Source organism: Chenopodium album, chromosome 10 (assembly GCF_948465745.1).
Source record: "Chenopodium album chromosome 10, dcCheAlbu1.1, whole genome shotgun sequence".
NCBI lineage: Eukaryota > Viridiplantae > Streptophyta > Magnoliopsida > Caryophyllales > Amaranthaceae > Chenopodium > Chenopodium album.
Window position 1 is genome coordinate 26,609,360 of NC_137843.1, and position 12,988 is coordinate 26,622,347.

General features: G+C 34.5%; 1 protein-coding gene across 1 annotated transcript; it reads left to right on the top strand.

Moving 5' to 3' along the window:
• Window positions 1-2,833: 2,833 nt before the first annotated feature.
• On the top strand, window positions 2,834-12,737 carry LOC145563844 (transmembrane emp24 domain-containing protein p24delta3-like). Its single transcript, XM_081624259.1, has 4 exons — window positions 2,834-3,174; window positions 7,349-7,561; window positions 12,330-12,406; window positions 12,504-12,737. The coding sequence occupies exons 1-4, from the start codon at window positions 2,974-2,976 to the stop codon at window positions 12,646-12,648; spliced, it is 636 nt and encodes a 211-aa protein (XP_081480385.1). The 5' UTR covers window positions 2,834-2,973; the 3' UTR covers window positions 12,649-12,737.
• The last annotated feature ends 251 nt before the right edge of the window (window positions 12,738-12,988 follow it).

Consider the following 12,988-nt stretch of genomic DNA (forward strand, 5'->3'; position numbering starts at 1 on the left):
GAGAGTTACAACTCGAAGACTGGTCCTGCTGACTCTGTACCTGCAAAAACAACGGAGACACCGGTTGGGTGGTGCTCCGCCTCCAACGCTCAAGTTAGTAACTTGAAGGAGAATAAAAAGTGCGGAAATTTAGGTGGGGATCTGCTTGGATTCCAAGCTCAGGTGTTCTCTGATGAGAGAGAAAGTAGGATGTAATAAATGATAGTAAATTTCTGAATGTCCCCCATTTTGGGGGAATATCTCCCTATTTATAGGGTCCTTGGGAAAAGTGCCCCTTCCTAGGTTATTTTAACCTAGGACTGATGGGCTGCGCCGCCAAATAGCGGATTTTTGGGGAATTGGGCCCTTGAAGGCCGCAACTCTAAGGGAGTATCTGGAGAGGCCACGTGTCAGCTGGGGATTGGTCAAGGGTGACCTGCCAGCCTCTGACACGTGGCACCTCCTCATTGGTCCACTTGTCATGGGTGAAAAATACCCCAAACAAAACCTGTGGTTAATCTGCTCCCCAATATTACAAGTGTAAAAATTGGATCATTACAGGGTCATTGAAAGGCGAAGGCCATGAACAAATAAAGACACACAAAAGCACGCAATCAGCAACGCTGAGTACATACAAGCTACGAAATATAATAAGAAATTCCTAGCATGCTGCTAATAATCAATCATCAAATACAATTTAATTATAAACTCAAATACATGTCTCAACTGTTTACATTACTAAGACTTCACTAATTAATAATAGATAAATCATTTCATTTTATTCATTATGTTGGATTAAGTAATAGACAAGGTTGTCCTCCCATGCTCCATTTGGAACATCAATAAAAGAAAAACCCCATGCCTCCTTTCGGAAACATCAATAAACATCCAATGGCAACGGGTGCAACTCCGTGGCCATAGCTAGTATGAGATCTCATCTAGCTCCTTATAGTTTTAAAAAGTACTTGTAAACAAGAGACTCATAGATCAGACGACCTCTAGAAAGTACACGGCTAATACCCCGTGAACCCCAACCCCTAATTGTCAATACTCTAAATGTGCACAAATCCAGAGTTTTATTGATCATCCATCTTACACTTTACGCGATTTACAAGTTTAAACTCGGTTATGACTCAAATGCAAAACAATACAACCAATCAAACATTAATCATTCAAGCAATTCAAATTTCTAATTCAATTCTTGATTTATTAGTGACAAATAATATTTAGTATTGAATCTTTTAACTACCTCGGTGTATAAACACCATAAGTGCATAAGGCACTTCAAATCCTGAACCTTGTCTTATAGACTTTAATAAACTCCCTCTACTCAATTCATAATTAATTCACGAAAGAGTATTAAATAAATTAACCTCATGGAACCATTATTAAAATTAATTCTACTTATAAACAACCAAGAATCAATAACCTTTAATTAATCATAACATTACCAATTGATAAGACAATCACTTACACATCGCCCACAACCGTAGTCATATACTTATATCTCAAACATGTCTCATACATAATATACGGAAATCACAATGTATAACCAAACAATTAACCCAGTCTTCTCTATACATGATACTAAGTTCTCGATACATCCCTAATCATGCTTCTAAAAGCAAGATTTCGTAACTTGTACGTACCTTGAATAAATGAGTTGGTTGGCCACTGAACCAACTTGAAATCACCTTCTACAAAGTCCTATCCTAAACCAAACAATAAGATTTCAATTAATACCCAAAAAACCAAATTTACAGCAATACTAACTTACTTTAAAACCTTCAAAATCCAATTAAACAACACATTAAAACCTTTCTTTTAATTAAAATCAAAAGTGGTTGTAAGACTTAATTTGGTTTTGTTTGTTGGTTTTGAAACTTATTTATAACTGAATTAGTTTTTCCGCTGCTAATTTCTAATATAGCCTTAACGTTTGAACACGTAGCGGAGTTTTTTTAGAATCCCTTGGGATATAGGTCGTGAATATAGTCGAGTAGCCTTGGTCCTTGGACACTTGCAAAACAATGAATATTTCGTTTGACGGAGAATTCGCCTCCAATGATCAAGTTAGTGATCAGAAAACGAAAGTATTTATAAAGAGAAAGTAGAGAGAAGTTATAGCAAATTGCTTATGTAATAAATGAGATGTCTCAATTCATCCCTCCCATCATAAATGATTAGGGTATTTATAGGGGTGGAAATGTGTTCCATATAGGGTTTAGTGACCTAGAATGGTGTGCTCTGATTGGCGGCGCAATCAGGTAGGGACAAGTGTCCTATGGGGGCGTCGTTATGGCGCCTTTCTCGGGATTTTGGCCTCCTGTTTTAAGGAGGCCTACTCTCAGTCAGGTGCTATCTTGTTTGCTACTTGTCATCTTTCCATTGGGACATGTGTCACCCTTTTTATTGGGTCACGTATCACTATTTTGGAATTGGACCATGTGTTGGGGTATTTTTTTTTTACCCTAAACAAAACTTAATAATTGAATTGACAAGTGTGAATAGATCAATAATTCATGAATATAAATAAACGAATAGTTCGCAAACATAAATAAACGAGTTGTTTATGCAATTATCTGAACAAGAATATCTATGTTCGTGTTCAAGCTCGTTTATTAAACGAGTTTTAAAATTTGTTCAAGCTAGACTCATTCATTAAATAAACGAACATGAACGAGTCTCAATTGAGCTTGAACCCGAATAGTTTATTGATTGGCTTGGTTAATTAACACCCCTAGCTATGGCGCGCATCACGCATGTTAGCCACCGTAGTAATTTTAAGATTAATATATCCGTGTGAATACGAGGATATTAAATAAATAATAATATTTTTTAAAAAATTTGGGAATAAGAAATTGGAGTTGAACGAACGTAGCAACACCTGTTATTCTGCATTCAAATTGAATTAAACACACGATAGTTGAAACACATTAGGCGAAATCCCAATTCCCACGAAAGAGAGAAACACAGAAAAAGAGAGAAGAAAATATGAAGAAATTAAACTTGTGTTTGATTTGGTTGATTTGGGCAACTAATTTTTGGCAATTGGGTACATCAATTTGGCTAAATCTACCAGCTTCTGGCTCTAAATGTGTTTCTGAAGAAATTCAGACCAACGTCGTTGTTTTAGCCGATTACTATGTTATTTCCGATGATCATACATCTCATGAACCCACCATTTTTGTCAAGGTAAATCTCCCAATTTATTATTATATTTTGTGAATTTATTATTTTTATTCAATTTTGTGATGCGATTTTGTATTGGGTATCTGTATTTTTCCGATTTTGTTCTTGTGGATGGTTATTTACTCGATTCGTCTTGATTGGGTATTTGATTAGTCAAAGATATCGGCAGAATGTTAATTTCTGGATTGTTTTAGTTAGTCAATAATGTTAGCTGGATTTTTACGTTATTCTAGTTAATAGGGATAGGTTTTGATTAGTGTATTCGATCTTAGATGAGCCGCAAAGGCGAAGATGTAGATGGGATTCGATCTTAGGTCTTGATTCACGAGTACCACCCGGACATGACTTATCATCTCAGAAAGTACGAGTACGAGTAATTTTTCGTGAATTTTGTTACCTAATTGGCTGTATTATTAGATTGTTAAGTTGCTGGGTTATAATGATAAAGCTGACTGAAGTTAGTATCGAATATTGGTATGTTAGCCTTGGGAGTGCTTTTTCTTGGTTCTTGGACTTGTAGTTTATTTCTTGTCACATTTATTGGATAGTAGTCATACTACTAAAGACTTTTTGTGATCTATGCAAAGGAATTACAGCATATCAACCTTTGTCGGTAGTTGTTAGTGTGCGCAAACACAATTATTGTGTGGTATGTTGCTACGGGCATCAGGGATCAAGTTGTAGTCGTAGCTGTCAAACTTAGTTGTATTTGATGAAGAAATGGGGACAAACAGGAAATGCAATAATCATTTGGCTTTGGGAAATGCTTATCTGTCGGGCTTATATTGCTATTATAAGTCCAATTGGATGAATTGAAAGCTCAATTTTTGGTTCTTGATCCATATATGAACTTGGAAAGCTGTAAGGATATATGACCTTGAAACGACCTAATAACGTTTATGCCCTTACTTATATGAACGCTATCTGAAGACACCTAAGCCTTTGAAAAAGTGCCTAAACGGCATACTTAGATGTCACACCTAAAGTTAAGTGCTTTCTCCGACTCAGCCACTCTATAATTTTTATTGTCTTTGGAGAGAGAGAGATATATATATAGAGAGAGAGGGAGGTATGCTGGCTTGCCATCATATACTTGAGCTTCACATCCACCCAAGGGTTTTTATTTATTTATTTATTTTTATTTATTTTGAATAAATTAATGTAAATAATCCCTACTATTGGGGTTCTCATTTTAATCCATACTATTGTTTAATTAAGATTAATTCTAAATAAGTCTAGGTAGACTATCAACTTGCTGAACTGATTCATAAAAACTCTCTCTAAATGCAACTATTTGAGTTAATACCCTAAGTAAGTCATCCTCTATATGCTCTTATGCTATGCTATTTCTATTTCTCTCTCTTTTTAACTTTCATGTCCACATTCTATACCTCTGTTTTTTCGTTGACTCACTATGGCACAAATTATAGTTCATACAATGTAGTTCACCTATCGAAGGCGCTTCAGATAAGTAATGGGTAAAGAAACCTTTCTATGAACTTTGAATGAACTGATAACTTTAGATGTTCTCCTTGTTTTGTCATTAACTTATTATTCAATTGTGAGTAAATTGATAAAGTGGGTGGATTGAAAATTAAACTAGGGTTCTTGCTCGAAATGTTAAAATGTTGTTTCTTTGATTATTCTTTTCTTATTTGGAGTTTCCATATCCTAGCATTATCTATGCTAGACTGTGATAGATGGCTTCTGGTTTATGAGCATATATATAAGATGATGCCTTTGCTGTAAAATACATTGGTGTGTTGGCAAAGACATTGAATGTGGACACAAATTAAGTCTTTATTAGAGCCGGAGAACTAACCTAGGAAATGCGATAATTTCCCCTTATTCTTTTCCTACTAACCAAATTTTCTTGCAAAGGAATGAGTTAGATCTAATTCTTAATGGTGAGGGGCCATATATGATAGGATTAGTTTTGGGTCTTTAACTTTCCACTGAAATAGAGAAAGAAACCAACCTAAAATAAAATGAACAAGGGTTTCTATTTAGATAGGAAAAGCAACAATTTTATGCCATGTCATCAGCTTACCTCTTTAAACAGGTAATAAAAACTTGATATGAGAAGATACCCCCAATAATTAGGACTAAGGGCCTGTTCTCTTCGCCTTAATTTCAGTTTAGTTCAACTCCTAATTTCCTTTTTTTATAAAATATTTAGTTCAGCTCCAATTAGATTAGATCAGTTCAAGTCACTTCAGTAAATTAGAACAGGCCCTAATCATAGTCAGTGTTTGAAAAAGCGCGCCTAAGGCATGCCTAGGCACAAGGCAATAGGGGGTAAGCACTTAAATTGGTCTGGGCAAGTCGTTTTTTATTAAGTGCAAGGCTGAAGCAAATTTTTTAATTGTTTATGTAGTGTGCCTCACTTCAAAGAGGCACACTGGGGGCGCATTAGGCGCACCTAGGCGCTGCATAACCCTTCTCGTATCAGCGTGCCTTGAGCTTTTTTATACATCATTCATAGTTAACAATAGTATGGATTAAAATGAGAAAACCCTATATAGTTGGGATTATTTGTGTTAAATTTTCCATTGTTTTGACTAATTCTGAAGCCTCTTCAGAACACCAAAATGGCAGCTTTCTAAGGTGCCTATGTGCAACTCAGATTGTTTAACACCTGATTGGTCATTATGATTCTTATTTGGCTGTTATTTAAGAACATGAACAATGACTGTTGCTGCAGCGAGTTTAATGACTAAAGTGATGACTTAAGTGCAACTCAGGCCTGATCAGCAGATCAGACTTTAGAATCAGATCAGAAATTTGTACCTTTCTGCCGGAACTTAATATTTCCCGCATGATCCTTTCTTTACATCATCCAATTGGCTAGGAGTAATAAAGTTAGGTGACATAGGCCTGGTGAACTTACTGTAGCTAATCTACATCTTGTTAGACCTGATTCTGCCGAAGGAATATCAACTGTAGTTTTGTACCAATGTTACTACAGCTGGTGGGTTTTGCTTCAAGCTTCCTAACACCCTATGGAGATTGATGAAATACCCAAGTATACCTGGTTTAGCTTATTCCTTGGAGCTTCATCTTGTTTTTTGAAAAGGTTGTTCTGCTACCAATATTTGCACGGTGACTGCTGCTATTATTCTTCTTGCTCATAATTTCCCTTGGCTTCCTTCCTCTTTGGTTTTCATATCACCTAGATAAGTTAGGTGCTAGTGCTTAAATTTCATTTACTCCCACCATTTAGTGGTGGAATCTGTTCATAAAAAAAAATCAACAATTTCCGAGGTCCAACTGAGGTTTGTAAGCACAATTGAGTTTTGAGCTACAGTTAGATCATTGTATTGAATGTAGAATTTATTGAAAATTTTAAGTTATGGATTCTAAGCTGTTACGTAAGGTTGTTTAGGTTTCATTGCACTGTTCTATGAGACTATGATTGGTGTATGGGTTAATGCTCATGGCCTATATATATATATAGGAATAAGAATATTCTTAAACTTGAACTATTGGCTTTGGCTTTAGGGAATAAGCCAGAATCCATTTTTATCTTCAACTTTTCCTGGGAATGTAATTGTATTTTAGCCCGGAAATTAGGACTAAAAGTAAACTCTTAGTGCATCAAAGATGCCCCTTTCTTCAGGAGAAGTCTCAAATAGCTTGGATGCTCTTGGGATCAGTATATTCTTCTCTGTATGTGGGTGTTTCAAGAGAAAATAAATGCTTGTGTGAACATTACACTTCCCTGTACTTTTTGTGATTGGATGTGAGGTTTAGTTTAAGGGCTATGTGTTATGATACTGTGGAAGCAGCGAACCTAGCAGAATTTACTGCAAACAATTATTATTATCAAGCAAAATTGATTAAAGAAAAAAATGTAATGAATTTGTGTTGTTGAAAGTGAAAATAGAGTGCTGCTGCCTGGCTGTCACAATAAGGCGAAATAAAGCTGCAGAGTCCTTGATTGGGTTGAACTTTGCCTAAATTAATGAGTATTATATGCTTTGCCTATCAGCCGTGGGAGGTAGTTATGTCCACAGTAAAAATAGCAATGTGTTCATTCATGATACAATGTTTCGTTTAATAATTTAATTTTGCGGTGAAAAACTTAAACTTATCAATCTAAATTGTATCTAGTGTATGTGCATGTATGTATTAATTTTACAATGATAAATCTTGTGTATATGTGCCTTTACTGCAGGTAACATCACCGTATGGCAACAATCTTCACTCCAAGGAAAATGTTACACATGGCCAATTTGCATTTACTACCCATGAGGCTGGTAACTATTTGGCTTGTTTCTCGGTGGTTGGTCATAATCCAAAAGGCTCAGAAGTGAGTGTCAATCTTGACTGGAGAACTGGAGTTGCTGCAAAGGATTGGGAATCAGTTGCAAGGAAAGAGCACATTGAGGTATAAAATTTAATATTTCTGGCTTACCATCTCTTACTTCTTGTAATTATATGTCCCTGTTGTTACTCCCCAGGTTTAGAGGCCGTTGATATAAAAAAATCACAAAGGAATAGTTCTGTCTTCTTTATCAAATATACTTTTCTCAAGATATAGGAAAATCAATAACTTAGAGAAGTCGCTTTTATAAAGGATTGATATACCTAGGCTTCTTTGATAATAATGCTTTTGGCTTATTGTAAAAATTGCTATTAAAATATTCAAGTTGGTGAAATGATAGGATCTACTATATGAGAACTAATGGGGAAATCCCTCCTTAAATCCACTCCATGCACCTCTCTGTATCTCCAATTTTTTATTTTTTATTTTTTTTTAAAAATAGCTATGGCTTATATTTTTTTAGGGTTTAATTAGAAGTTCTTTAAAATGAGAAGGATGAGAAGGATTTTATGTGCATAATTTTTGTACTAAATGTGCATAAATTTTGAATAAAATGTGCATAATCTTACTTCTTAATATGCATAATATCTAATCCACTTATTCATTCACCTAAGAGACTATACTTCTCTCTCTCCCTCATCCTCTATTTACATTAAGATGTTACATGTGTTCAATTGAAAGAATTCAAATTAATTGTGCATTTGTGCGTAACTTTTAAACTAAATATGCATAAATTTACTTTAGTATTTGCATAACTTTAAATCCAATAATAATTACTGATTCACATGTGAGACCCTTTCATTCAACCTTGATAATTACAATTGTGAATTTATTTACTCTGTACCTCTTAATTTGTTGTAGTGTCATTGACGAAATTAGTTTGAGAACTTTATCACGGTCAGATTAGAATAAGAATTAGAAATCTAGGAATTATGAAATTATGGCTCTTGATAAATACCAAATGTTATACAAATCTTTGAAAGTAGTGGGAAATGTGATGAGGAATGAAAAAATTATGTAAATTATGTTGATGTATTCATGGAAAAAGGAAGCAGCATATGGAGTTGTTAATGGATGGCAGTAGTAGTATTGGTTAGATTGAAAAAAAAAAAAATTGGGCTTGTTTTAGCTTTTATATGGTCCATTGGAATAAATGATTTGTATGGCTAGAATTTCTTCTCATCCTTCTCATTTTAAGATCCAATAAGTCTTTTAGCATCTATCATCTTGAGATTAATGTGTAGATATATTTACGTATCTAATCATGCAAGGGTAAAATATTACCCTTTTCGTTTTATATTAATCATAACACTTTCTTTTTTATCTGTTTTGTACTAGTTACAACACTTCCTTATTTGGTAAGGGTCCAATACTACATTTTTATTATTTCTCTCTTCCCACTAACCCTACTTGTACAAATATTCTATTATTTCTCTCTCCTACTAACCCCACTTACACTACCCTTTTTTTTTTCCTATTCTAGTGACAAATAAATATATCTTCACTTACTATACTTTATATTCTAAACTTCCTCTTCCGTTGCCCAATGTTAAATTTTTCTAAAACTTAGTGCAATGTCTAGTGTTGTGATTAATTTTTTACCCAGGAAAATTTTTGCATTTACTCACAAACTTCTATTTTTCCTATATGAAATCGTGATTGAAAAGTTGAGATTACGCAAGGGCTACCTTTTACTAACTACGTGTGATTATTTAATGGTGTTAAATGAGGAAAGACATGACTTGTAAAGTATGTTATTTCTGTCTCTGTTTGGTTCGATTTATTTCGTGTTTAGATTCATGTTTTTCTCTCTGTGTTTGGGCTGGAGTCAGGTCTTGGTTTGGTGATTTGGTTTTCCACGGATCATTGATGTGCATATGATTTAAGTTTTAGATTGCACACCAAACCCTTGAATGGTGGTAAAATATTAAGATAAAATAGCAATAATTGAAGATTACATAGCCTGAGACTAATTAGTTAACATGTGATATTACATTAAAGAATTAAATCCACACGCTACAAGATATTCTATTGTTTCAAACCCACTGCCAATATAAACCTATTCCTATTACCCAACAAATATGTAATACTACTAGAATAAGGCCCGATATCTATTTAAATGAATAATAAACAAAGTTTATATCTCAAATCATGACCATGATCATCAATAAATACAATTCAATGCTTTGCCTTTTTTTCCATAAGATACATACCAAAATTAAACTAAGGTGTTGGTTTATGAAGACACCACTCCACACACATGTAAATTATCCGTGCTTAGTGTTTAGATAGCCAAAGTGCATCGAGGCAATAAGGGTTTCTAGACTGTCATGCACCTTATGTTCTCCAAGGTACCTTTTGATATGAAAAAGAAGAGCAATGATTTATTTTTGAGGAATTTTTGTGAGTTTTTTGTGGAAAGAGAAATAAAGATATGATCTTGGATCAAGATTTAAGAGAACAAGCTAAAATAATCAAACACCCAGTAAGATTATCTAGCAAAAATAACTTGATTCACTAGTAACAAAGTCTGGAGAAACAAGGATTTCAATGTAATCAATCACAAAGTTTGATAAAGATTGAGATTTTACCACAAAGGAGAGATCACAAAAAACTCAATGAAGAGAAAAACTCCCATATTTTCAATAATCAATACTAGTCTAAGTTTTACATCATAAAATAACTCCTTTTATAAGGAGGCACTAGTACGTGACATAAAACCCTTACGCTCATTAAATCTGAACCATACAAAATGAAAGGCTAGGATTATTTACAAGATAATAACTAGAATAAATACAACCTAAGTCGCATCCCACATACGAGGAAAATCATCTAAATAATTCATATCGAGCTCAAATATTTTCCGATCTTGATCAAGTCAACATTACTCGAATATCGCCAAAAGTAGTGTTGATGCTCTCGTATCACCTTTTGTGCTCCTTAGCGCATTTTCTATTTTTTTAAGAAGGCACGCTTTTTTATACACCGGTGATTGGCCAAGCTGTGACTATTACTAAACTGCTCCTCTGCATATCTATGTAAACATGGTGCTCTTGCTAATTTTTTTTCGGCCAACCTTGAGTCTAATTAACTAATACGTGCTTTCGCCTAGTTCTTTTTTGCTGCTGAAAGCTTGAGTGCCATTCCAACTCTGATTCTTTCTTTTCTTTTCTCTGCCGATACACTAAGCACCAACCACTACTATTCTCTGCTGCGTTTATCTATGAATTTCAACCGTTCAAAAGAACAATCAACAATTTAAAATTGGAAGAATTCTCAGGAGGTTGAAATATTTTTCTTTTCTTTTGGGGTGTTGTGGTGGTTGTGTCATTGTGGTAGTTGGTGATTGCGGTGTTATTAGTAGTTTTTTCAATGGTAGAATCTTAAGTTTGTAGTTTTTTCAATGGTAGAATCTTAAGTTTTGACTGAAAGATGTATTCGGCAACGGCGGAAGAAGGATGATCATGGTTTGTGCCTGTAATTGATTGATTTCAGTGGTGGTGGGATGACTTTGGTAGTTTCAATGGTGGTTGGTTAAATTAAGTGGCGGTTGTGGTGTCTCATACTTGTGCAAAATTAACATTTTTGTCTCGCCCATGAGCCACTGAGGCCCACTATTACACATGTTGGCAATGCTATCAAGATTAGGATCCTACTTTGGATGGAACGGCCTTCTAGGATCAAATTGTTTATGCATTTATTAATATACTTGAATACATTTAATGCTTATTTGTAGTATCTCTGGAACAACATTAATAATTGATATAATCTTTTCATTATTAATTTACTTTATGTGACTGTTGATTGGCTCCTATGATTTTTTTAGTTTGTATGTGAAGAAAAAGTAGATGAGGAAAAAAAAAAAAAAAAAAAAAAATCATTACTAGTCAAATATTGTTTATTTTGTGACCATAGTAGGGTTAGAGATTTATTATTTTTTAGTTTGCATATTTTTTTAGACATTATAAAGGATTGTTACTGGTTCTTAATGTTCCAGCTGATTCTAACAATTCTTTGAACAATTCTAATAATTTTGCCTGATCTTTCATGTGTGCAAATTTGAACCCAATCCGGGTCTTTTGGCAATGTTTGCATCATAAGATCATACTGTCCTATGATTTAGATATCATTGGATGTTAGTATTCACATCTTGTGCGCTCACTACCTGACAATAATGAGCGTATAAATCCCTAGCCTACGTGTGTGTATTGATTGAATGTGTGGGTTTAGAAGTGTATATGGCCTTGTGGAATTTGTTTGAATTTTCAAAATCTACCACATAGCTCCCATTTTTGGAGGCTATTAATGCTAGACAGACACACCTTCTAAGTCCTTTGTCCTCAGTCTTTGCCCACTACACATCTTAATTCTGCCGCAATTCCAGTACGAAATAATAATGCGAAGATTGGTAAAATCTAACTTGTACTCCTCAGTCCCCATACACACTTGAAAGGGGGAAAAATACTTAAAGAGGAAGGAAGCTGAACACTTGGCCTACTTTGCTAGAAGTGATCTTTGCCATCTGGTTGTGTCTAAAATCTGGCTGCCCCTCAAAATTCTTTTGTAGATATGTTTTTTCAACCATCATCACTGCACTAGTGATTTCTATATTTTCTCCAGCCTTCTCTAGGATAAACGGTGACTTATCTTGGTTGACCTTAAAATTGGTTCCATAACACTAGCTAGTGATTGAAAGACCTTTCATTCCATACAACTTTCAAGAGGGAAATAATAGACACTGTAGATCTAGGTTGATTCTTTTGCTTGTGGACACTATCTTCCGATACTCCCAGGATTGCATGGATATATGATAATTTTCTTTTTCTTGCAGGGTGTTGAGCTTGAGCTAAGGAAACTTGAGGCAGCAGTGGAAGCCATTCACGAGAATCTACTGTATCTGAAAAACAGGTAATACCGGAAATACACTTGTATCATCATTAAAACTTACAATCCACGCTGTCACTATCAGTGCAGTTGTATATAAATGTTTGCTTTGTACTTTCAGGGAAGCGGAAATGAGGATAGTGAGCGAAAAGACCAATACCAGGGTAGCAATGTTCAGTATAATGTCTTTAGCAGTTTGCATTACAGTTTCTGGCTTCCAGTTATTGTACTTGAAGCGTTACTTTCAAAAGAAGAAGCTAATCTAGATTTTTACATTGTAGAAGATTATGTTAAGAGGAACATGTTTTGAAACATCCTAATTTAAATTTTGGTGAAAATAGCATTATGTTTCTGATGCGACGAGTACCCCCTGTCCTCTTACTATCTGTTACACTTATCCCTCTTCTCATGCACCATTCCATTTTTCAATTTAAAGAGATTTTTACGTTGCAGAGGATGATTTTAATAGGAAATTGTATTGAAGAATCCTAGTATATTAATTTGGAAAAATTACAACAATAAGCTGAACTTTGGGTGGGTTTCCAATATTAAGTTCAACTTTAATTAATTCAAAAATAAGCCAAACTTTTGGTTACTCTTCCAACA